The following is a 24360-nucleotide window of genomic DNA, read 5'->3' as shown; positions in this document are numbered from 1 at the left end:
AATGGGATCCTTCATCATCAGTAAACAAGCGCCCTTCCCTGTCTAGAGCTGAGACGTGCTGAAGCTTTCATTGATCATATATACGGGATCTAGATGAAAAGGGCCGAGGAGTATTTGGAAGATCTGCTCTGATGAACAGTACATTGTCGGGTCCTTTGTTCCTTAGGGCCTTTTTTTTTTTTTTTTTTTTGCAAATTTGGCTAGATAAATTATTACCAGATGACATCCTTGGTTTGATAGCAGTCTACCCTGTCTACATACATCCAGCTAGTGGTTTATCTAAGGATATATTCTCAACCCTATACTTCATATCAAACTATCCTACCAATCACGTTCATCAGCATTAACCCACCAAGCCATCTTCTCTTTCTTAAACGTCTCAAAATCCCACTCTGCGCTCTCCAGCCACTCGGTCCCAGCAACCCACACATAAGTCACAGCATTAGCCTCCCCCACTTCATCAATAGTCTCTGCTTCTGCAGCATCAAGTGCACCAAACAGGTTTCCGCCCTGTACATTAGGATCACTCGACTTCTCTGCCTCTTTCAGTGTCCGTACCTTAACGTTCTCACGGATATACTCGCTTCCTTCGAACATGTCCAATCGGTGGATGTCTCCATCTGTAAGTCCTGATACAAGGATTCCGAGAACAGAGGACGTGGACTTCTTTTCTACGGTCGGTTTTGCTTGGGTTATTTCTCCTCCACCTCCAGGCTGTGATAGGGAAGCTGGGACTACCCCCGGGTAGTCTGCACCCCGCACCCGATGGCGCCGGTAATTGTGCAAGACGGCGGGTTGGAAGCGTACAAGCGCCTTTTGCCATGGTTCCGGGTCTGCAGAGCCGTGTATTACACGGTGGAGTATTTGAGGTGCCATGAGAGTTCCTATTCATCGTTAATGGCTGCTTGAGTGCTTTATCTGAAGGAAGTCTTCGTTACCATAGACGAAGAGGACGTGATCTCCCATTATTGTTGATAACTATTATTTTTGCAAGACTTGATAGAATAATAGAAGGAAATTATCCGGCTATCTCTTTGTGTCTGATGATAGGATCGTGAATTCACAATTATCACAAAATCAAGAGAAAATAAATCAAAGTCTCGAGACAACGATGTGTTGTTCCAAGGTTGTCGAGGTCATAGATTAAGTTCACCAGTCCCTGGGCTAGCTTATCGCCTTATCGTCTTATCGAGGATCGCGATAAGCCCCAAACTCGCCCAGCTGGCTTCATCCGCCCGACACCTCCAGCTGCACCGACTTCCTCGTCGCAACCCACCATGCATTCCTCATTAAATCGCTTACAGGCTGTCTTCGGCTTCTTTACCACCGTCGCCCTGGTGGTAGCAGCTGTAGCAGCCTTCTCTACGCTCCTCTTCCCAACATCGGACACTACAGCCTCCGTGCAGCTAAAGAATATCCAAGTGTAAGTGAGCTCCTCAACAACCAGATCAAACTTAGCAAAAGAAGAGAAACCAAGCCTGATTCTGACTTCGACTCCAATTCCTACCATATACTAATACTGCAACAGAACAAAGGGCCGCCCACACTACTATTCCACCAAACGCTCCGAATATGCCCAGATCCGCTTCGACTTAGACGCAGACCTCTCCCCCCTCTTCAACTGGAACACAAAGCAGCTCTTCGTTTACGTCTACGCTACCTACTCCTCCTCTGATGATTCTACTACCTCCCTTCCTGCCTCTGAGGCTATCATCTGGGATAGTATCATCCCTGCGCCCGCATCGCCGTATTCATGGGACATTCTTAAGGAGAAGGCACTAGATGCTCTTCCCACAGCTGTTGTCGCGAAGATTTCTCCTTCATCCGTGAATAAGAAAGGGAAGCGCATCACAAAGGGAACAGCCAAGAATAAGAAGAGTTCTACTTCTAAGGCGAAGGCGGAGGAGAACCCAGGTGTTTTGCGGTTGAGGGGCCAGAAGGCCAAGTATCAGATTACCGATGTTACTGGGCGATTGGCTGAGAGGCAGAATGCTACGCTTTCTGTTGGGTGGAATGTTCAGCCTTGGGTTGGAGCTTTGTGGTGGAGTCCTGGTTCTGGGGCTGCGCTGCGCACAGATGGCAATGTTCTGACTAGCGAGGCCTTTGATTTCCCTGAGTTGAAGGGGAAGAAGCCTGAGGCGCAGGCGGTTTGAGGTGATGCATGATGCGTGTGCGTTGGATCCGCGGTATAAATGTTAATTTTTGAGGATTAAAGTCAATGTTTACGGGGAATTGTTAGCCATTTCTCTCTGAATTTTTTGATATGGATTTATATCACGAGAACTGATAAAATGAAAGGAAATTAATTTCGAAGTCATAAAGTTGGTACTACTCAGTAATGATAAAGTTCATGTCGTGTCGGTGTATCGGGGTACTCGAACGCTTAAAGGGCAGTTTGGATTGGGGATTGAATCCCCATTTGTAGGAAACATTGAATGAGAAAGCCGAAAGGTTTAACCGGGTCCAAGATATCATGCCAGGCTAGTAGTGGGTTTCGGGCTTCTAAATGGTGCCGTAACTGCGATCTGAGCGGCCACCATTTTGCACACGCTGCGAGTAGACACCTGGAGCGGGTCGTTGTGTCGCGCGAGTCATCGGATCTTGTTTGCGGCGCTGGTAATAGACGTATTCCATGTAGAACGCATGGATGTGGCCTGGGAAGTATCTATTAAGAGGTGAGTCAGAATATATTCTTTTAAGAAATCGCGAGTAGTAGACTGTGTACTAAGGCAGCTCAGTACTCACCCAAGAATTGTGAGGAGGACGTTAATCCAAAAATCCACTCCACACCCAGAAATGAGGAAAACTCCAAGGGGAGGAACTAGGAATATTATTAGCGCTCCGGCTCTTCAACAAATCATAAACTTGGCCCTCTTCTAGATGTAGGACACAACATCGGAGTATATCACAGGCGCCCACAATGCGAAATAGCTCGCAGACCAAGCTTGGAAAGAATATCCACTTACTGAAAAGAGTGATAACGATCAAACAGAGCATCGAACAAGTGCCTGCCATGGTGGATAATTATTATTGTTGTTCGGGATGGGGTCGGGTCGAACGTTTAAAATCAGTGGTTGCTAGGTAGCTAAGGAGGAAGATGGCGAAAATGAGGAAGAATATATACAGAGGAACATTGTCGTCTTTGGCTGAATGAACGCGTTTCATGATCGGCACAACGACGTCAGAGGGGAGTCAGAAGAGTGATCGGGTCAACCTTGATTCTGAGGAAGCTGGAGACTTGGTTCACATGCACATGTGGACTAGGTAATAGGGCTGAAGGAGGTGGCCCGATTGGCTGACGTCACCCAGATGACCCAGTTCTGAGCTACAATACAGGTACAGAGAGTGGTGTCTAGCTACACAGTTACATAGATGTGGGTGTTGAACTTGAATTTGGATGCTACTTATTATTTCCTTTCTAAAAATAAGTGTTTCTCTCCAATCACGAAGTACATTGTATACATGAGAACTTCCCGAGCGGCGAACAAAGCTACTAAGTTAGAGTACACTCCATAGTCAGTAGCCTAGGACATGGATAATTGCCACATTCTGTGGCGCATTTTAAATGGAAACAAGAGCAATATTGCTGTTAATAAGCCGATGCCAGGTTTTGGGCTCTTGAATTGCATTAACCTTGGAACAGTTCAAATAATACTCTCAACTTGAAGACAAAGTTCTGTAAATATATAAAGAGAGCCCCCAGTATGTTCACGGAGATATACAATAATAAAAAATCAGAATAAGTACTAGTAGTAGTCATGGGTACACTTTGAACGACCATTTATGTTTGATACATACATTTCAGCCTTGCCAAGTCTCTAAACAAAAAAATGAGCGTTCAGCTTTCCCACAGCGGATGCTATTTGCTCATTCAGGTGCATTGACTGCCCAGGTGGAGTAGGGCTGCGGAAAAGTACCCACTTTGTACCCTTCCGAGCTATACACTCTCAAATCACCCTGTAGACATAGCCCAGACATCAGGCATATACTGGGACACTCCAACCTCTCGCCATTCTGGGTTGAGAGTATCTTATTTTGAAACATGTTATATCCGAGTCCCGAGGCTAGAAAGAATTGTAATCACATGTTCAAATGTTGGAAGCTCCGCGGATAGGTATTGTACGTGTTGATTCGACTTTGATACTTAAAGGTTGAGAGTTGAGCAGGGGTGAATCGTGGGGATTTCGAAAGGGGTCCACACGAATGTCGATATGTATTACTACCAACAATTCTAGAAGTATCACATCTCTACAGGATGTAGCTCATGAAGCTCTTCCTGTTCAACTCACCGCCTTCCCTTTTCCTGGATGAGAATCAAACACAGCAAACACGCATAGATCAATCAAACCTGGCAAGTTCAACCTTAGCTTGAATAACACGCATCATCGTCATCTGCCAGGTTGGTCTTTCTGCTTACGCTTGGATTCTATGAAGGGGCCAGGCTGTCCAGTGCCCAAGTGTTACTGAGATTATATGTCTGAGTAAAATTAATTCACACGTGAGGGCCTGATCCGAGAGAATACTGCCTTAATGGTGTTGGGATACTAACAAATTCATGGCTACAAGGCTTGAGGTCAAATCCAATTCTCACCGTGGTATAATTGAGATTCTACTAATCATTTCCAGGCTGATGGTGAAGAATTCTTCACGCCGACGCTAAACGGGAAGGGACTAAGTAAGATCATCTAAACGCGGGGAATGACGCTATGAAGAACCATATATGGGGTCTATAACTATTATATACTAAGAAACCAGAAAGGACTGTAGGTATAAAATAAATCAAGTCTTCCCACTAAGTGATTAGTATCAAGTTAAGGAGATTTGATAATTACATGCAGGATTCCATTTCCATATGCCTTCAAACTAAGGGTAACCAGCAAAACGAACATTGACGAATACTAGTAATAATAAAAAACAAAAACAGTAATAAAGTAATGAAAACCAGTTTATTTAAATCCAATGATTACCTTTCTTTCTCTCCCTAAGTCTTTTAATCTCACACTTCTTTCCCTTATTGCCTTTTGAATCCCCCACAAAAAACACACCACACTGGTGGTCTCAGTCAATCAACTGCCGAGCCTACGAGGGCTCCGCCACCGCTAGCTCTCCAAACTTGCTCAGCAAGAAATTCCTCCCGACAACTACTCTCCACAGAGTTTCACCGTCTCAGTCCCCCTTCGCTCTATTTCCCACCTAAAATTCTTTCTCCATTCCGACAGGTGCCTTCCGGCTGGACGGGAGGGCGCTTTTCGCCATGGAAAACGTGAGTCCCCGACCGTGCCCCTCGTGTGTGTCGTCATTGCAGATCTAACCGTCAAAGCCCCAGCTTGCGGAGAACGACATGCTCGTCGATGAGTATGAGCATTCCCCCAATGAAAGCCGAACAGATGTTGTCGTCGTCTCTCGATCTGGCTCCGATGAGCCCGACCCTGCACCCTCCGCTACTGACCGTAGGTTTCTTTCATATGTTCCCCACCCCCTCTTCCGCGGCGGAATCCTCGACCACAACAATCATGATTTAGTCGATTAGACAGGACTGGAAAGCATGGCGGTGACCGAATACACTCATGGGAACCGGCTGCTTCCAGTCCTGAAAATCCGGGCGGCTGCGATCTTACATCATTCTTGGGGAAAAGCGAGCTAACTGGGGCCGTTTGAATCTTTTAGATGCGGCGATGATGGCACGAGTGCTTCCTAAAAACCCGGACTTCGAGACCGAAGAAGAGACTTATAACACATGGCATATCAAGGATTGGAGGAAGCTGGACCGAAAGCTGCATGGTCCGACCTTTAAGTGTGGCGGGTCTCCTTGGTGGGTATTATCGCAATGGGCACTTGCAAGGACGGAAATATTAACAAATGAGTCAGGCGAATCCTCTTCTTCCCGTACGGTAACCATTCTGAGCATGCCTCGTTCTATCTCGAACATGCCTGGGACGGTGAACCCCCAGAGAACTGGTATGCTTGCGTGCAGTTCTCCCTGGTCTTGTCAAACGTGAAGGACCCATCAATCTACGTATCTCATGGTAAATAACCCTGTTGTCACCCTGTTTATAGGCTTGGTTGAGCTGACAAAATTATTAGTTGCAACGCACAGATTCACCGCAGATGAAGGTGATTGGGGATTCACTCGATTTTACGACCTCCGAACCCTGTTCAATGAGTCGTGGGAGGGCAAAGGTGTGCCGCTAGTGCAGGACGAAGAGGCTATCATCACGGCCTATGTGCGTGTTGTCAAGGATCCCACTGGTGTTCTCTGGCACAGCTTCCAGAAGTAAGCCCTGAACCCTGTCGAGCTTGATACTTAGTAGGCATTGGCTCATTAGATTCATTATTTAGCTACGATTCAAAGAAAGAGACCGGCATGGTTGGACTGCGAAACCAGGGCGCCACCTGCTATTTGAACTCTCTTTTGCAGTCACTCTATTTCACAAATGCGTTCCGCAAGGTATGAAACACTTCCTTTTTGGGACCAGTCCTTCAAATCTGATATCTAATCGACATAACAGGCTGTATACCAAATTCCCACTGATGAGGAGGCGAGTCGCGAAAACAGTGCATGGACTCTTCAAAGATTATTTTACAACCTACAGACCAATGACACTGCTGTCTCTACAAATGAGCTTACTGTCTCTTTTGGCTGGGATTCTCGGCAGGCCTTTGAGCAGCAGGATGTTCAGGAGCTCTCACGTAAGCTCATGGAGCGTCTAGAAGAGAGGATGAAGGGCACAGTTGCAGAGAAGGCCTTACCTGACCTGTTTGTGGGCAAGACCAAGACCTACATTTCATGTATCAACGTGGATTATGAGTCTTCCCGTGTCGAGGATTTCTGGGACATTCAACTCAATGTTCGTGGTAACAAGACCTTGGATGACAGTTTCCGTGATTATATCCAAGTGGAGACTCTGGAGGGTGAAAACAAGTATGATGCAGGCTCTCCATATGGGTTGCAGGATGCCAGGAAGGGTGTGATCTTTGAAAGTTTCCCACCTGTTTTGCATCTCCACCTCAAGCGATTTGAGTATGACTTGAACCTCCTCACGATGATGAAGGTGAACGACCGACATGTTTTCCCCTTGGAATTTAACGCCGCCCCTTACCTCTCTGAAAATGCCGACAAATCCGAGCCCTGGGTCTATGAGCTGCATGGTGTCTTAGTACACAGCGGTGGCTTGGATGCCGGTCACTACTACGCATTCTTGAAACCAACCAAGGATGGACACTGGTACCGCTTTGATGATGATCGAGTGAACAGGGCCACCGAGAAGGAGGTCTTGGAGGAGAACTACGGCGGTGAGTATGAATTGGCGAACGGTGCCGCTGGTGTTCGACAGCCATACACCAGGACATTGTCAACCAAGCGCTCAATGAACGCGTACATGCTGGTTTACGTCCGAAAGACGCGCGTAGACGATGTTTTGCACACGATCACCAAAGAGGATGTACCAGATCATATAGAGAGCCGCTTGGCCGAAGACCGCGCCGAGGCTCTTCGTCGCAAAAAGGAGAGGGAAGAAGCTCACTTGTATATGAACATTGGTGTTTTGGCCGAAAAGTCCTTCCAACATCACCATGGTTTCGATCTGACCAGCCAGGACCTTCCCAACGAAGATCCTGCCCTACCTACACAGTACCGCGTTCTCCGATCTAAGAAAGTGGGCGAGTTTGCGAAGGAGATGGCAGATGAGCGAGGTCTGGATGTTGCTAGCATTCGTTTCTGGGTGATGGTCAATCGTCAGAACAAGACTACCCGACCCGATCAGATCATCACTGATTCCGAAATGACCGTTGAAGAGGCCTACACCAAATATGGTACCAAGGGCAACTTCTTCCGCCTTTGGATGGAGGTTTCCCCCGATGGTCAAGCTTGGCCGGAGGGCAACGAGTCCGCTTTGATCTTTTTGAAGAATTTCGACGTTGTCTCTCAGACATTGACTGGTGTTGGTTCGGTGTATATTCGTAAGAACCAGAAAGTTGGTGACCTGGGATCGATCATTCTCTCAAAGATGAATTGGCCCGCGGGAACCGAGTTTTTGCTTTATGAAGAGATCAAACATAACATGATTGATGTTATGAAACCCAAGCAGACTTTCCAGCAGTCCGAGATACAAGACGGTGATATTATCACCTTCCAACGTACAACAAAGGACTCAGAGCGGCCACAGACGGCCTTGTACACCGACGCTAGGGAATTCTACGATCATCTTTTGAACCGAATGGATGTGACATTTGCTCCAATCAAGACCTCTGATGACGCTGAAGAGTTCACACTTACACTCAGTCGCAAGATGACCTACGACCAGTTCTCGAAGAAGGTGGGCGAGCATCTGAATGTGGAACCAACCCATCTCCGATTCGCTCCTGTTATGGCCAGCACTGGCAAAGCCAAGCCGTTCCTCAAGCGGTCCAACACTTCAACACTCGCACAGATTCTCAATGGGCAATACGGTGCTTATGGATACACCATGCATCGTTCGGACGCCTTATACTATGAAGTACTGGATATGAGTCTCAGCGACTACGAGAGTAAAAAGTGTTTCAAGGTCACCTTGCTTACTGAAGGCATCACCAAAGAAGAAACAGTCGAGGTTCTGGTTGCTCGGAATGGAACCGTTGCTGAGCTTCTCTCTGCTCTGCAACAAAAGGCGAAATTGGATGACGAGGCAATCCAGAACATCAGGCTCTTTGAGGTACACGGCGGCAAACTTTCCAAGGAGCTTCGTGAGGACTTCAACGTTTCCGCCATAAACGAATACTCTTCGCTCTACGCGGAACGTATTCCAGCCGAGGAGCTGAAAATGGAAGGTGATGACCGACTAATCAGCGCCTTCAACTTTGATCGGGAGCCTAACCGCCCTCATGGCGTCCCATTCAAATTTGTCGTCAAGCCGGTAGGTTTTTCAAAATTGCTCTCATTTTTTATAGGCTTCAAATTGACATTTGTACAGGGCGAAATCTTTAAGGAGACCAAAGAGCGTCTTTCAAAGCGAACATCCATCAAGGGCAAGCCCTTTGAGAAAATCAAGTTTGCCATTGTGCCACGGAACGCCTTCCCAAGCGCAAAGTATATTGAAGATGGTGAGTTAAGTATCTTCGTGTTGAAAATTTGGGGAATATCAGCTGACAATCTCCCTCTCCTTAGATGACATCTTATCCGACGTTGCAGGTCCAGAGGATCTTCTTGGTCTGGACCATGCTAGCAAGAGCCGGGGATTCTGGGGCAAGAGCGAGAGTTTCTTCATTCGATAAAGTATTTACGGGGGGGCGCTGGGGGGTTTTGTGGAAGGGCAAGCTACAACACGGTACATGACCACAGCCTGATAAACCTTGCCCTTTTCTATTCTTTTTGCTTCTTGCTTTGGTTCTTTCTTTTCTTTTCTTTTCTTTTCTTTTCTTGGTCTTTACTTGTCACTTTTCATCTGGTCTTTCCTGGCTCACTCCGTTTCATAGTTTCATATTGGAGTAGAGGTGATACAAATGCCACGAAGCGATGGGATTTTTTTTGGCACAGTCAAGGATACCAGTTCCGAGTCTAGCTTTTTTTGTTTGTCGGCTGTTTAATTCGCTGTTTTCAACCAAAGAATTATTTCTATTATTGATTTCAGATCACAAAATACAATAAATCGTACGTATATGTCTCAAATTATTTCGTAAATTTGTACTTTGTACTGTATCTATGAAGTTGGCCAAGTACATCTTCGACGTTGTGTGGAAGCAGTAATTTGTTTGTATGCAAACACTGCAAACAGCCACCGCCCAGCTGGCCAGAACAATTGAACTTCAAGGACACCGAACCTCCTGACGCGCATCCCGCACGATCACCACTTCAATTCTCCGACATGCGGTTCGCCCTTCTCGCCGGCCTGGCCTCCCTGGCCTCCACTGTCTCTGCGACTGCTCTCACTTATCGCCTTGAGGCTAACGAGAAGGCATGCTTCTACACTGAAGTGGACCAGACCAACGCCAAGGTGGCCTTCTACTTTGCCGTTAGTCAATTCCGAAATTCCTACGATAAACTGATAGGGATTACTCCATTGATACGAGTCATTCATTGTATGCTGACATGGGTTGTAACTAGGTCCAATCCGGTGGTTCCTTCGATGTCGACTACTCCATCTTAGCTCCGGGCGACAAGATTATTGCCGCTGAGGAGAAGCAGCGACAGGGCGACTTTGTTTTCACTGCCCAGAGCACCGGCGAATATAAGTTCTGTTTCAACAATGAGATGTCTACCTTCGCAGAGAAGATGGTTGACTTCGAGATTGCTGTACGTTGTGCCCCTGGAATCGGAATCGGAATCCAACCCCAAACACAAAAGCCAACCGAAAGACTATCCGCGTCTATTTTGTCTATATCACGCGCACAGCATCATACATAAATCACCTTGCTAACATTTGTATCGGCAGGTTGAAAACGAGCAGCGAGCTCAACTCCCCTCCCGCCAGGGCGCTACCCCCGAACAAACCTCTAGCCTGCAGGAATCTATCTACAAGCTCTCTGCACAGCTCTCTACGATCTCCCGAAACCAGAAATATTTCCGTACGCGTGAGAACCGGAACTTCAGCACTGTCCGCAGCACCGAGCGTCGTATCTTCAACTTCAGCGTCATCGAGTCCCTGATGATGGTGTCGATGGCTGCGCTGCAGGTCTTTGTTGTGCGGTTCTTCTTCCAGGGCGCACGAAAGGGTATGTCTCACTCGTTTTTTGGTTCCTCCTCTTCTCTTATCATATCTTTATTTTGCCGCATTCGATCCGATTCGTACGACGGAAGGGACGAAATAAACAAGGCCTCCATTCAAAAATTGAACGTCAGCTAACATTTACCTATACAGGTTATGTGTGATGAGCATGAATTGAATAACGTGATGCATTATTATTATTATTTCTCAATCTTTTTTTTGGTCTCCGAAAAACATGATTTGGTTGGGAGAGTTCTAGCGTGTTGCCCTGTATTTCCTGCTACTTACTTAGCCCTCTAGAAAGATTTATCTATTGAACCAAAACAGGTTATGTGCTCGGATGACATGAATTGCCTCCCTCGGTCGGTCACGACCCGTTGTTCAACATATACCCGCTCGGTCTCTTACCGTTATTCCCTCATTATTCGATATGGACTAGAGGAGCTCAGGAAGGAGATGAAGTCACGTAACAGTAGCGGCAACGCTCTAGCAAGCAGGTTTGGGGTCTCGTGGAGGTTTCGCGGAGGCGAGGTCGACGAGGAACTTTGGGGAGAGATGGTCTGTTCAATTTTTCCCTGGTCTGTAGTACAATATCCACCGCAAAGATGATTTGTTCTGTACTTACTCAGCATTTGAGACAGGTCAGGTATCAGATGTCCACGGTCAAGTACCAGATATCCCCAGATCGAGTATCAGATGTCCAAGTCGCGCCGTAGTCGTTGGACTGAGCCTGTTAACCGCTGAGTTGGAGCATCTCGTTGTCCATGATAGGCCACAGCAATGAAGGGAAGTCATGCTATGATCGCAGACCGAATGCAAAAACCTGTTCTCAGCGACCTGGTCATCCTAACCGAGCCGTCATGATGAGGTCGAGGTAGAGATGCGATAGTCTTGCTGCTTCAATATTCATCTGCTAGACAGGTTTCCACGGCAACGTTTGTGTTTCTCGGGATTTGGTCTAGACAAGTCTGAAGCTTGGGCTGTCTCAGTATCGGGAGAAAGGGGGTTGGAAGGAGAAGGTTGTCTAGTGAACAGGCGCCCGAGATGCCTGACTCGTGGCGTTCGTTCAGTGTGGTTCACGTACAGTACAAAGTACTCACGCTGTAGTTGCATTCATCGTGGCCGAAAACAGGTTTCTATGATTTTTATGGTCCAGACCTCTTGTGTTCCCAGAATCATGGTGCTAAGGCGAGTACGGTGAGTACATGATGATGCTGTAGTGCTTCTGGTAAAGCAACCTGTTCACAAGTCTTTACTACAGAAAGGGGTTTACCAAAAGATACTTACGACCGATGATGCAACAGGAGGAATTGGCGCGTACCGAATATCTGTCCAGAACATAGCGATGACTTGACCGCCAGACCACATGCTGACCTGATTTTGAACCAAAGGGGCACCTTGGCCATGATCTCATATGTCTACCCTAACATGGGCGCAACATACTCTTCCTTATTCCGCAAAATCGGCAAGGCTGCGCCCTGCCAATCAATTTGCTGGCTCAACAAGGCCGCCTACCATTAAGCTTTCAGAAGTGGACAGATTGGCTTAGGGTTCATTTGGAATGATGTTCACGTTGTAGAGAAAGTGGACAGTGATATCATCTGGGGTCCCTTAGCGTCTATCGAAATCGTCATTTTCGCCTCCAGCTATGGCCAGAACAACCGCAACATTCACGATTCGGCCCAAGATTTCGTACATCTCATCAGTGCCCAAAATCAGTAATAAGATTTAGATCCTTATCCACACCGCAATCTTGGGCGTGGAGACAGCTGATATTACGATATCTCTTTTCGAAATGTCATATCTGTTCAGATATGGGGGCTTACCTACATAGACGTGGCCGCGAACACTATTGATCCGTAATTTAGAAATTCAGAATATAGACCAATTAAATCTATTTGGGATGTATGTATGTACATATGTTTTCTGCCGTGTCTGCCGATTTTCTCGGAGGGTTCATCGGAGCTGAACAGTATACTGTGTACAATGAGTGTTCTAATTTCGCGGATTGAGGGTCAATGTTCCTAGCGTAAGTACTACAGTTGGCCTTCTCCACAAAAAAAGCCTTTAGGCGCTTCTTGTCTCTTATTTGTTCGTTTCTTCTCTTGTGGGCTACGACATTGTACAGATATATGGAGGACTCTGATATCACTGGTGCATCATTGTTCAAATCTTAGCTTTTTACTGTACAATACACCTCTATAGTGGTACAAATTCCCGCACGATGTACAATATCTGCGTGTGACGTCTCCACAGGTTTGCCCTGCAGGAGTCATTATCTATACACAATATGCGGTCAATGATTCAAATGAAACCGTGTTGATCGAAACCCCGAGACTCGCTCTTCCTTCCCCATTACCCTTCGCTTTCGTTGAGGCTTACGTGGTATAAAATTGGCGAGGCGGGATAGAATAGCCTGACGTCGATTTCACACCGGGGAACCTTCCCATGGGAGGTTTCCCCGTATTTCTTCTCTGTAGCTCCTAGCGAGGCGGAAATAATGGAGCCTCGGCAATTTTAGGGATCTGAAAGTGGAAATTTACTCGAATGAGAAGTGGATAGAAGGATATACCATCTTTGTGCTTCGGAGCATGCGCGAGACCCATCGTCTCTCGCCTCCCCCGCTAGGATGGCGAATGATCGTACTTCCAAACCTAAGGTCGGATGCATCTTATCACTGGTCGCTTTTGTATCTCCGGTCGTGATCTGTGGCTCAAAATGTTTTACTTTTTGACATGCATGCACATTTCTGTATTGCAACTCAAGCTTCAGTGGAGATGAAGTCCTATTTGCCATCCATTCTCCACAATTTGGGGCATCACAATTACACTGTTCCATATTTGGCGCCTTATCATTGGAATTTCCGTTTTTTGCTCAAAAAATAAAAAAAGATTAATTATTTAATTATTTTATCGGGTGTCCGTATTTTAGTTTAGTATTTCAGTAAACTGCTCGGTATTTCGTATCCCGCATCCCGCCGTTGGCACCGAAGTACGGAGTAATGAGTAATAGAAAAAGATAGAATAAAATGCAATGGAATGAGGAAATGAAGAGAAATTTGAAAAAAAAGGGGGAGAACAACGTGTCCGGTCCCGGCCAGTTGGTAAGTACTTTAGTTTTTTATCATACCCCGGGGCCATCCATGGGCGCAAAACGCAAGCCACATAGGGGAAAGCAGATCGGGAGGGTTCCCTGACGTCAGGTGCAGTTGATGCCCTAGGCAACTAAGTCTTTTGCATTTGTTCCCCATTTTTCTTAATTTTTTGCTTTTTACTGTCTCCACTCTACCGTTGCCACTGGCGGCTTTGGGGCTTTTCTGGCCGATCGAAGTTTCTGAATCGGACAGTTTTGTTTCATTTGCATTTCGGTTTAATTAATTAGGCTTAGTGAAATGGGGGGAAATTAGCATAATGCGATTTCCTAATTGTTTGTTTCCGATTACGGAGTATACACAATGTAAGCAGTTGAGATAGACAACCCAAATGACTTCCTTATTGTTCCTGCATGGACCACCATATCAAATAAAAGCATTATTAAACACTAGTAAAGAGGACCAAATCGATACCCTCGGATCGCCCCGACACTTAAGCTATGACGACATAGTTCCACTCCCGAGCCTCAGTTACTATCGAGCGGGAAAAAGGGGAGGAAGGGAAACTCTTCCTCATCATGTGCCCCGAATGTTAGATGTAGAAGGAAGGAAGAACGGATTAAACACAAACTAAGCATATAATTGTACAGTACTAGTAGATCGTCGCGAAGCGCGAAGGATCACGACCTAAATCCCACACCTCGTCCTGGGAGCCGATACCCCAAACTCCGGAGGCTATAGCGTGGAATCCACTGCAGTCCATGGCTCCACCGTATGCGTTCCCGCTGCAACGGGCATCCTATCCTAACCCGGCAAAAAAGCCTCTGCTGGGCCTTCATAGGCCTCGATGCTTTGCAATTATGATTTGTCTGGCAAACGTCAAGTGCAGATCAGCAGGGTGGGGGTTTCTCGGGTCATGCTAGTTTGTTGCTGATCACAGAACGCCATAGACCGTCGACCAATCCATTTGTGCATTCCTAAATGACCTCAGTGACCTCATCGGGAAGCCACTAGTTGAGCTGTGGACCGATTGATGCCCCCATCCGCACCAGTAGCTATTCAGATGTGGGGATTCGTAAGTTCATGATATAACCGTTGTAGCCAAACAAGTCTCCCGCTGATGGCGACTATTCCATTCTCATCATCGGGTGGAGAGCGTGCTGTCCTTTATGATGTCGCCCAGCCTCTCAATTCCTCGCTCCCATCCCTTTCAGCCAATGATGTCACTTTACGGCGGGTTGATGGAGCCACGAAGTTTTTTTTTCTCCTGTAATTTATTCTTTTTGACTATTTTTTTTTCTTTCCCTCCCTATTTGCCTACTCAAAACACCACAGACCAGTGGGTTGGTGGGCCTATCAACACGAAGTTAGCTCCAGCTCCGTTTTTTTGCCATCCGAGTTATGAGGTTAGCAGTGATTTCATAGTGGGAACCCTTTCCCCCCTCTCTTCCCAACCCTCTTTCCTAATATATATACCTCCGAATTCGAACTAGATTTATCTTTTTTATTCAACTGGCCCCATATCCTTTGCCCTAACCCTGTACTTCCCGTCCCTTAGACATTATCTCCATTCCCAAGCCCCATCGCAAGCCCCGTTTTGCATATTCCCACACAGATACACGACTTAGTCCCTTGACCATTGTCTAACCTTGGTACACTTCATACAACGCGCCCAGTGAAACCTGATTTATCAATCCAAAGGTATGGTACCTAGCAAACTCCTTTCCACTTTGGCTTGGGATTCCCCGGAGTCATTCACCTCTCAACATCCAATGTAAACCCTGCACCTACACTTGTCCAATTGCGGTGAAAGGATCACACTTATTAATGCATGCCCACCCCTCCCTGCCTCGTGGTCCCGCCGCAGAACTTTCTTCGCCCCCGAGGAACTCTTCCAGAAAGCCCAACTTCTTTACCTCCCAGGATTAAGCCCGCCGACTAACCATCCAACATAGACACTATCCACCATGAATGAACAGTCTCAGATGCAGCAGTCTACCATTTTCCAGGACTCGGGAGCTGGACCTCCCGTTGCCTTTGTGGATTCTGCGGCGTCTTTAGATCCTCAAACGTCACTCGAGGACTACAACCGCACTATGCTGGAGTACACCCAGCGCCAGATGTCAACCTTTGTCGACCTCGACGGCTCCCGGGGTAACGGGGCTAGCAGTCGAAGCAGTCAAAGTTCTGGCAATAGTGGCAACAGCGGCACTTCCTCTAACGGTGTCTTGGCTGGAAGCGCTAATGGACCTCCGCCTCCAACATCCGCTAGCTCATCAGCCGATGCCCCCCGCAGTGGAAATCAGAAATATTCCAAGACCCCTCGCCCTGCGCCCGGCCAAGACCCATCTCTCTATTAGAGCAACAAGCTAAATATCAAGTATGTGTTCTCACCGGATATTATTACCCTTACACGCGCAGTTCATCTAACATGTTTACCGTTTTAATAGAGGTCCGGTCTCTGTATACGCTTTCTGTGGCAGTGACCGCCTCTAGATCCTCTTTGGGAGTTCAATGACGCATCTGAATAGAGTTATGCAAATACCCCGCTCTATTCGATGACCGTCTGGAGGCGCAATTATTATGGAGTTATACAGCGTCGGAGCTTTTGCTTTCCAGCGTGCGCAGCATCACCAGCATTGCAATTTTCCTGTGTTGCCGACTCGAGTCAGGTCACTGTGAAGTGGTCCTTTCCTATTTCACAAACCCTACTACCCCTTATATCCCCTGGCTTTTTCCTTATTTCACAACCTCAGCACCTAGGTCACCGATGTGTCCATGTTCATGCACGAGCAGTTTCCGAGACAGGACCAACAGCCAAGCATATGGCTTCGGGAATGCTCGAGCCAGGCCATCGATCCTATCCCCCCACGTACCCCACCCCATCAGAAAATCTTCCAAAAACAGCATGATCTACTATGCCTGAACCCCAGCCCCACCCCTCCACGCACCACTCCAACTACACTTCACTCATTTCCTTTTTCGAAGTGTGATTGTTTCGGCGTTCGTCTTCAGGCATAAGTCGCAGAGCTGTCCACAAACGACGTTCCATTCACATATACAGCATCCACCTCAGGCTACGGCCTATGTATCACTATTGTGCCTTTCTTGTTCCATCCTTCTGTGAAGGATCTGGAACCTGTATAACATCTTTCTATCAGCGAGCGAGCGAGCGAGTCTTTTGGATACTTGGTTAGGGCCAGGTTATTTTTTATGCTTCTGCCTTTGTTCTAACGTCGCGTGCTGTGTGACGAACCCCACACCACGACGTTTGGACCTTTGACGACCAAAAACGCGATCGTCGAGGCTAAAACTCGAGCCTTTCGATTTTTCGGCATTGTATTACTATTTGATGACATGTTGCCATATAAGGCTATGATATGTATTATTATCACAGAATATCTGGTGTTTTCGTTGGGCTCGCTGCTTGATTTCGTAGACGACTCGCATTGTAGGCTTTTATATATGAAATGAACTTTTTGAACAGTTTACACTGGCAGTCAAGCATATAAAACCCACCTTTGGAGCTTTCACACCTTTTCAAGGCCCACTTCTACCACAATTAGCTAGTAATACCTAGACACATATCATCATGATGTTGAAGCGGATTCCCACTCGAGCAAAAGCCCATATAGGCAGTGCTAGTGGCATAAAACCACAGTAACAAAATAAATATAGGAGAGGTAGCGCCTCTAGTATTCCGGAGTTATTGAATTATTTCAACAGACCCTTTTCTTTTTGTCCTGCTACGCTATTCCTCGGTACCTGTAAATCCCTAATTCAAAAACCACGCTTCGTTGGAACACCCCGATACTTCCGGAGAATGGACCCCAATTGACGAATTTCTAATGATCGCCCAGACGAGACATCATCTGAAGACCAAGGCGAAGAGATCCTTGAATTGCTCGATCTGGAAAAGGCGGAATTGTTTCACATTGTTTATCCACGGGCTCTGCATCCCTTGCGTGCCTTCGGAATTCCACACGACCATCACATTCGCTTGAACACAATTTCGTAGAAACCCTTTTCATCCTGGAGTACCTTCAAGAAGATAGCGAATTACTATTCGTATCAACAGTCAAGCTAACACACACATAGGGATAATCAGACTTTGAAGGTTCCTTTGTTGACATGAAGTCGATCATCCACTTATCTCGTAAACCACATGTTCAGCATACCGGACAAATATGAGCTCACCAAGCCCAATCAAAGCCCGATACTGGCAATGTACATTCCAAATGACCTAAATGACCCACTATCTACACAAACAATGGCCGTTGCTGGCTTGAACAGCAACCTGTAACCCCTGGAATTCCGGGATTCAAACCCGAAGCCAGTAGTAATCAAGGGAGCCCCAGATCGCCAGGGGAAAAAACATGATTCAGTAACTACACCAATCCTGTTGTAATCTCCCATCAATAGGGCTACCAGGGCGCCTGTCAACACAGGGAGAAAAAAGTCTTTCCTTTTCTCCTTCCGACTGTCTCGCCTCTCATCCTCGTCGACAACCAACGCCTGCGTCAATGACGCCCCCATCTATCTAATTACGTCCAGCTCTTGTCGTTCTTTTCTATCACGGACTGGTGGTTACTATACGCTCTTTTGAGATTCAACCGAATCGAACTACAAACGATCTTTCGAAGATTCTTCATATCACCAGTTCTGTCTGAAACTTGTCTCGACACTAGCACTACACGCATCCCTTCGACTTATTCTTCGGCTTTTCACATCGCAAATACACACGACATAGCAACATAGCGCAGCCCAACACATCTACTTCTATCCCAATATGCATATCAAGCCTCTTTTCGTCTTGATAGCAACCTTTTGCACCCTTTCTGCCGCTGTCCCCTTCAATCACGATCACGCCTTAGCTCACAATCCTTCACGTACCAATCTTCAGGCTTCGTCTTCTGCTGCCTATGCCTCTTCTTCATCTACGCCATCTATGATTACCGTGGCAGGCGCTTATCAATGCCCCCCGAAACAGCATAAGTCATGCTGCACCTCGCTGGAGGAGACAACCAAGGAATTAATGAAGCCTGTCAGTGATTTGGTACCGTCGATCGGAGGAATCTCAATCAGCTCGAAAGTCTCTTTCCAATGTACGTTATACGGGTCTCCAATGCTAAATCCCAAGTGATTATGGATGTGTCGCTAACTACGAGAAACAGGCAATGTTATGGACCCGCTGGCTGCCCCGCAAACTTGCCGTGGACACGGATATACTCCAATGTGCTGCGCGAACGCCGTCACAGTAAGTTCTTGTTGAATATTTTGGTTTAACTTTCATGAGTCAAGTAATCTTAACATATTGCAGACCTCTTCTTTGGATGCTTGCCAGCCCTTTGAGAAGGCTAAGAAGAAGTACTACCAGTCTTTGGGGTTCAATAAAAGTGAGGAGTCGAACACAGATCTGATCAATGATGTACTCTCATGAGGTATATCTTTCTTTTTGTTGTGACGAGAATTCCAGTATGTATTGGCTTGAACATGAATATCTTGATACAAGGTTGTGGAGGCGTTTATTTTATTTTCTTCTCTTCATTCGATATAGTCTTGGCCTATAGTCTTTGATATAGTTTAAACTTTGTGTAAAATGGACTGCACTTCTTATTTTGAACTTTTCGCTGTCGTATATCTGCTGCTGGAGATATTCTTCAATGACTAATTCAATCTTTTTGCATAATTCCTGATACACGACCTACTCTTGTAAAATTCAGCAGTATATTAGATAGTCTAGTATGTGATCATGCGATTTAATTTCCAAGGTCTTCGACTGCTCAGTAGTTATAATTACGTGCTGACCTTTGAGCGAGATTAGAGCTGCGTAACAGGGTTGAGCCATTTTAAAATGATGTCGCACCTTTGTGCTCCCTGGGCTCTATTATTCTCCAAACACCACGGCCGTGCCATGGAGCTTCTGGAGATTATACTAGAAATTTGGGATTGTTTAATTCCTGCCATTGATTTCTCTGAGAGTGCATATATGTCTTGTCTTCTTGTCATGTTTTAAATAATAATACAATGATTAGGCGTCTACTGCCAACCTTGGCCTCCCTGTGAGCCCCAAGGGCCACCATATTGCCCTCCAAAATGAGGAGGGGGGAAATGATGTTGACCAGGAGGAAGAGGCTGTCCAGATGGATGATTCATCTGCTGTGAGGCGTGGTAAGATGGAGGAAAGGCAGGGTGATTCATGCCCGGGCCAAGTGGGGGAAAAGGCATGCCCGGCATCTGTGGGGGTGGGACAGGTGGCCAAGAGCCTGCGTATTGTGGGGGAGGTGGGGGAGGCACGACAGGGAAGCCATACAAGGGTGCTGGTGGCTGAGAAGGATGATGGGGGTGCGAATGAGAGGGTTGGTGGGGAGGGGGGAATCGGGGCGGCGGTGGTTGCTGAGGAGAGTAGGATCTTTCACGACTACGTGCCCGTTGTGGAGAACGACTTCTGGATTGTGACCTTGACCCATATCTGTGAGCCTCATGTCTACCGGGCCGAGACCGAGCTCGGGAGTCTGATCGTCTGCTCATGTCGCTCATGGTACTCTCACTATAGCGGCGCTTGTGGCCATTTGCGACTTTGTCATAGCCTGGGCTATTAGAGGTAGAACGGGCTTTTCTCCTGTTCATCTGCTGGCAGAATGCACGGGACCAGCCGTAGTAGGTTTCACCAGCGAGGACATCACCACTAATTTCATCCCGAGTAACTCTTTGTCCCAGCTCATCGATATCAACATTATCGTCGTCCTTGACAAGTTCCTCTGTACCGTAAATTTGATCCACATCTTTCAGGAAACCCTTTATAGCCGTAACAAGCGTCTCATCTGCGGGACCTGCCAGAAATTGTAATGGCTTGATGCTTTCTGCGTGAAGTGGGATGGTGGAATTGGGAATAATATGAGGTAACCAGTTACCCGCCGGGAGGTCATAGTAAGGTGTGGACGAATCTCCGTGTGTTGATGGCATGATATAAGGTGCATCCTTCCCGAGGAGCTTCTTTGTTGGGTCGGCATCACCTTCTAATGCATCGTTCGATAGAGGGGTTGCCCCAGTCAAGGCCGAGTTCTTGACAACCTCCTTTAGTCGATGAAGCAGGTCGGCACTGAAGTATCCGTGCTCGGACCAGATCTCCAGAAGATCATCTAGCCGCTTATGGTGCCTTGGATACTTCTCCCGATCGTAGGCTGCCGCATGCCCAAGCAGGTCCACCATGTGTGGTTGAAGGGACCCACTAACTGTGGAAAATGTCGCAGTGGAATCCATGTGGTACTTGCTGTGATGAAACAGATCATTGAGCAAATATAGTATGTGGAGCCGCCGACGCTTCGGAGAGGGTTTGGGCCGAGCGTCTGGAGACGCATCGAAGGAGCCCGCCAGCACGACTAGGTACTTGGCCAATCCTCCCACGCGGTTCGCGGAGGATGCAACATAGTGGAGCAACCATGTTTTACAGGTCTGTGTGGGGCGGAGAGGTTTAGTAACTCTGGGGAGGAGGAGTAGGGACAAGGTTGCAACAGCTCAGACCTGTATGTTTACTGGGGAGCAATACGACAAGGCGCGGTCGAAGGAGGTGTGAAAGGCCGTGATCTCATCTCGGGGAACTGAGGTGGGATCTGGACGTAAAAGACCCGCCGAGAAAGAAGCCTTCGCTATGGCAAGATGATGGGAAGCCATGGAGACTCAAGATCCTTGGAACTTGACAGCAAGCCAAAGATCATCTGCTTTGAAGGTCTCCGTTGGATCGAGGTTCCGCATCAGCTTTGAGCTTTGACAACTGATTAACTGATTGGTTATCGCACGTGATCGGCACAGATGACTAAACTGCGCCTTTTTTGACTTCCTTTACGCTTTTGGGTTAACTCTACGACGGTCTCTTCTTGTTCACTTCGTTCATTGGTTATGATTTGAATGTTGTCTTCGTTGCCCCATTACTCGTATTGCTCTTTGACTAGCCACTTCTTTATGATCGACAATTGACCCCGGGAAACTTGCATCTTGTCGCTTTGCACAGACGTATGTTCCCCCACCCAGCAATTCATTCTGGTACTCTATCCGGTAGATCACGCAAATGATAAGATCTGTTTTGGTTTACATTTACCCACCGGCACCCAAAGTCGGGTTCTTCCCCTCCGCCACTACGAGTGGTCCGGATGCCTGCTTTCCCGCATCATTCCATTCCAAACGCGGTGAAGCCTAAAACACATCCATTCCAGACAATTATATAGGGTCTCGAAGGAGGGGCAACCTGGCTCGCCCCACATACTCGGCCGACCCAGTGCGCTTTCAGACCCCGCGATGGCGTGAGATGCACAATAGTTCGTAGGATAGAGACACATATTGAGTACCTTAGACACCCGCTGTTGCCGAAGATCGTCATGGCGTCTGATCACCCCGGATGAGTCTTCCCAGCTGCGAGAATCAGCCCATGTTGCCTTAGCGCCCAGGCTGCCCCCGCAGCTCCACATGAGGGTCACTTGCTCACTCGCATGGCCTGATCCTACTATAAATACGGCTGATGCCCCAAGGTACTTGTTGGTTATAGCCTTCTATAAATTCAGATAAAACCCCCGCTCCGTTTACGTCTGTTCTGGCCTTTCATCCCATCTCCATATACCTATCGTTGTTACCAGAGCTACCAACCTGAACAACCTCCCCAACTCTCAACTCCACGTCTTTCCCACAATACAGACTACTACCCTTATTGCAACACCATGGCTTCAGTCATCGCCTCCCAGATCGTCCGCCCTTCTATCCGTCACTTTTCCGCACACCGTCCACGTCCGGATAGCCGTGCAGCTCGCGCGGTGGCCATGTCTTGCCTCGTCACCGGGGTTGTATTACCCTTCATCCCTCCTGCACTGGAAAGCTCACGCCAGCGCAACTCAGGTTCGCCGAGCAGCAATAAGTAAGCCTGGACTACATTTGAAATCCGCCAATATAATTAGAATCAATATCACTAACAAATTATCAGGCCCCACCCACCTCTCTGTTTCCACGCTCGCTAGGCTGTGCAGCTATGGCGCCATACGCGTACGAGACGTGTAATGGTCGCTTCGTCTGCTCTTCCAATATATTGATGTGGGATCTCGGTGCAGGCACCGCTATGGAACCCACCACACGATGCATGATTTATGGGCGCTTGGACTTGGCGTTATGGAAGCTTTTGTTTTCTTTTGTTTTTCGATACCGAAGTGGGGGATATCATGACTTTATTTATATCGGTGGGATAGGCCGACATCAAACTATCTTCCTTTTGTTTTTATTTTCGCGACAATTGCTTAGATGTAAGGTGCTGAGTGCGTCTAGATCTTTTTGCAATAAGAAAAACATACTTATCATTATCATTATCTCACGTTGTAGGACGACATGGGGGTACCGATAATATATGCGGCCCCACTTCTTCGAGGAGCCCGGTAGCTCGCTGCACCTTAAAATTGGCATGGTTAGGGCTGCCGATAGTGTCGGCCCCGGACAAAACAAGACTAGGCTAGCAGAAAAATGGAATAAATGCACCTGAGCATGCGAAAGTAATTTTGTAAGGTCAACGGGTATACATCACCAACGTATGGCTACCTGCATAATGTATCGTATGATATCCATGGATAGATTTAGTCCCTACCGAGATAAATTTCGCTAGCTAGGACACTGGAAATGGAAACTGAGAAGCTGTAGAAATAGACACCAATCCATGCATTCTGGTTGAGCCACAACATCTAGTTGGACATTTTCATATGTGATAGTTTACAAGCCAAGCAATGTACAACAAGTTCCACGTATCCGAGTTCAATTATAGACGGTTCCCAGGCGGAGGGCGGAATGGCGCTGCCGCCTCATATTTTCCCTTTTCGAGCACGCGTTCATTATCTGTCAAAGGCTCGTGGCGCGTGGCAGCAGGGTCGTGTGAAGCCTCTGCACTAGGCGAGGCGACATCGTCGGCCGCGTTCTGGTATTGGGCGGCGTTCGCGCGCTTCAAACTCGCATCATCGCTGGGGATTCGAGTGGAAGTTGGGGTTGCATCTCCTACGAGTGCTTGACGGCGGTGCTCCTCCTCAATGGCCTTCATTTGAGCCTTTCGTTTCAGCTCGGCATCAAATCGAGATTGTCGGTCGGCATTGACGGATTGCTTCGCAAAGTAGTAGGCTCCTCCGCCGGCTGGAAGGGATCGCTGTTAGCTGGGAGCCTTATAAAGTGATATTGCTTTAACCTGACTGATTGGATATGTCACAGACTACTCACCAACGCAGAGGCTGCCCCATCCAAGCCTATTAAGACATAAAGAGATTTGGTTAGTTCTTGTCTTCGGATCCCGTGTGGTGATTTTAGCTCTCAAAGGAGCAGCGCTTGCTTACCAAGTAGATCTGATCTATGTGGTTAAATAAGTTAGAGCGAATAATTATACACGATAGCAGATAGAGCTTACTGTGTTCATGGTCGTTATGAATATAGCTGTTATGCGAAGAGTGGAAGTGAATCGTCCTACGTCAGTTCAAATGTTGAAGGCCGGGCAAACGCCGCCCGGCCGGCCGTTGGTCTGGCCAATCGGAGCTGCCTTTTTTGCCTTAGGCAGCCGCCATCCGGAAGGTTATTATC

The 24360-nt window shown here is 47.3% G+C and overlaps 10 protein-coding genes across 10 annotated transcripts; 6 read left to right on the top strand and 4 right to left on the bottom strand.

Annotated features, from left to right (window-relative positions):
* Positions 1 to 321: 321 nt before the first annotated feature.
* On the bottom strand, positions 322 to 876 carry N7478_005698 (gamma-glutamylcyclotransferase family protein; the record flags this gene model as incomplete). Its single annotated transcript, XM_056921912.1, has 1 exon — positions 322 to 876. One exon carries the CDS (start codon positions 874 to 876, stop codon positions 322 to 324), a length of 555 nt encoding a protein of 184 aa, XP_056779949.1.
* A 401-nt stretch (positions 877 to 1277) lies between these two features.
* N7478_005697 (signal peptidase complex subunit SPC3) lies at positions 1278 to 2153 on the top strand (the record flags this gene model as incomplete). Its single annotated transcript, XM_056921911.1, has 2 exons — positions 1278 to 1423; positions 1529 to 2153. 2 exons carry the CDS (start codon positions 1278 to 1280, stop codon positions 2151 to 2153), a joined length of 771 nt encoding a protein of 256 aa, XP_056779948.1.
* A 349-nt stretch (positions 2154 to 2502) lies between these two features.
* On the bottom strand, positions 2503 to 3015 carry N7478_005696 (YqaE/Pmp3 family membrane protein; the record flags this gene model as incomplete). The annotated part of the gene is made up of 3 exons (XM_056921910.1): positions 2503 to 2665; positions 2746 to 2821; positions 2967 to 3015. The coding sequence occupies 3 exons, from the start codon at positions 3013 to 3015 to the stop codon at positions 2503 to 2505; spliced, it is 288 nt and encodes a 95-aa protein (XP_056779947.1).
* Positions 3016 to 5254: 2239 nt separating this feature from the next.
* Positions 5255 to 9249, top strand: N7478_005695 (ubiquitin-specific protease UBP15; the record flags this gene model as incomplete). The annotated part of the gene is made up of 9 exons (XM_056921909.1): positions 5255 to 5263; positions 5321 to 5450; positions 5668 to 5812; positions 5869 to 6026; positions 6085 to 6274; positions 6340 to 6448; positions 6510 to 8891; positions 8949 to 9078; positions 9143 to 9249. 9 exons carry the CDS (start codon positions 5255 to 5257, stop codon positions 9247 to 9249), a joined length of 3360 nt encoding a protein of 1119 aa, XP_056779946.1.
* Positions 9250 to 9839: 590 nt separating this feature from the next.
* N7478_005694 (p24 family protein) lies at positions 9840 to 10843 on the top strand (the record flags this gene model as incomplete). The annotated part of the gene is made up of 4 exons (XM_056921908.1): positions 9840 to 9986; positions 10079 to 10267; positions 10407 to 10686; positions 10833 to 10843. The coding sequence occupies 4 exons, from the start codon at positions 9840 to 9842 to the stop codon at positions 10841 to 10843; spliced, it is 627 nt and encodes a 208-aa protein (XP_056779945.1).
* A 4894-nt stretch (positions 10844 to 15737) lies between these two features.
* N7478_005693 (uncharacterized protein) lies at positions 15738 to 16130 on the top strand (the record flags this gene model as incomplete). The annotated part of the gene is made up of 1 exon (XM_056921907.1): positions 15738 to 16130. The coding sequence occupies one exon, from the start codon at positions 15738 to 15740 to the stop codon at positions 16128 to 16130; it is 393 nt and encodes a 130-aa protein (XP_056779944.1).
* A 2429-nt stretch (positions 16131 to 18559) lies between these two features.
* N7478_005692 (uncharacterized protein) lies at positions 18560 to 19210 on the top strand (the record flags this gene model as incomplete). The annotated part of the gene is made up of 3 exons (XM_056921906.1): positions 18560 to 18875; positions 18945 to 19027; positions 19091 to 19210. The coding sequence occupies 3 exons, from the start codon at positions 18560 to 18562 to the stop codon at positions 19208 to 19210; spliced, it is 519 nt and encodes a 172-aa protein (XP_056779943.1).
* Positions 19211 to 19809: 599 nt separating this feature from the next.
* Positions 19810 to 21033, bottom strand: N7478_005691 (uncharacterized protein; the record flags this gene model as incomplete). Its single annotated transcript, XM_056921905.1, has 1 exon — positions 19810 to 21033. The coding sequence occupies one exon, from the start codon at positions 21031 to 21033 to the stop codon at positions 19810 to 19812; it is 1224 nt and encodes a 407-aa protein (XP_056779942.1).
* Positions 21034 to 22481: 1448 nt separating this feature from the next.
* Positions 22482 to 22775, top strand: N7478_005690 (uncharacterized protein; the record flags this gene model as incomplete). The annotated part of the gene is made up of 2 exons (XM_056921904.1): positions 22482 to 22675; positions 22742 to 22775. 2 exons carry the CDS (start codon positions 22482 to 22484, stop codon positions 22773 to 22775), a joined length of 228 nt encoding a protein of 75 aa, XP_056779941.1.
* A 782-nt stretch (positions 22776 to 23557) lies between these two features.
* On the bottom strand, positions 23558 to 24199 carry N7478_005689 (uncharacterized protein; the record flags this gene model as incomplete). Its single annotated transcript, XM_056921903.1, has 4 exons — positions 23558 to 23922; positions 24007 to 24032; positions 24120 to 24133; positions 24191 to 24199. The coding sequence occupies 4 exons, from the start codon at positions 24197 to 24199 to the stop codon at positions 23558 to 23560; spliced, it is 414 nt and encodes a 137-aa protein (XP_056779940.1).
* Positions 24200 to 24360: the final 161 nt, after the last annotated feature.

The sequence above is a fragment of the Penicillium angulare genome (assembly GCF_028827245.1).
Source record: "Penicillium angulare strain IBT 27051 chromosome Unknown utg000004l_segment0_segment0, whole genome shotgun sequence".
Classification (NCBI taxonomy): domain Eukaryota; kingdom Fungi; phylum Ascomycota; class Eurotiomycetes; order Eurotiales; family Aspergillaceae; genus Penicillium; species Penicillium angulare.
This window is presented reverse-complemented; position numbering and strand designations above follow the sequence as displayed.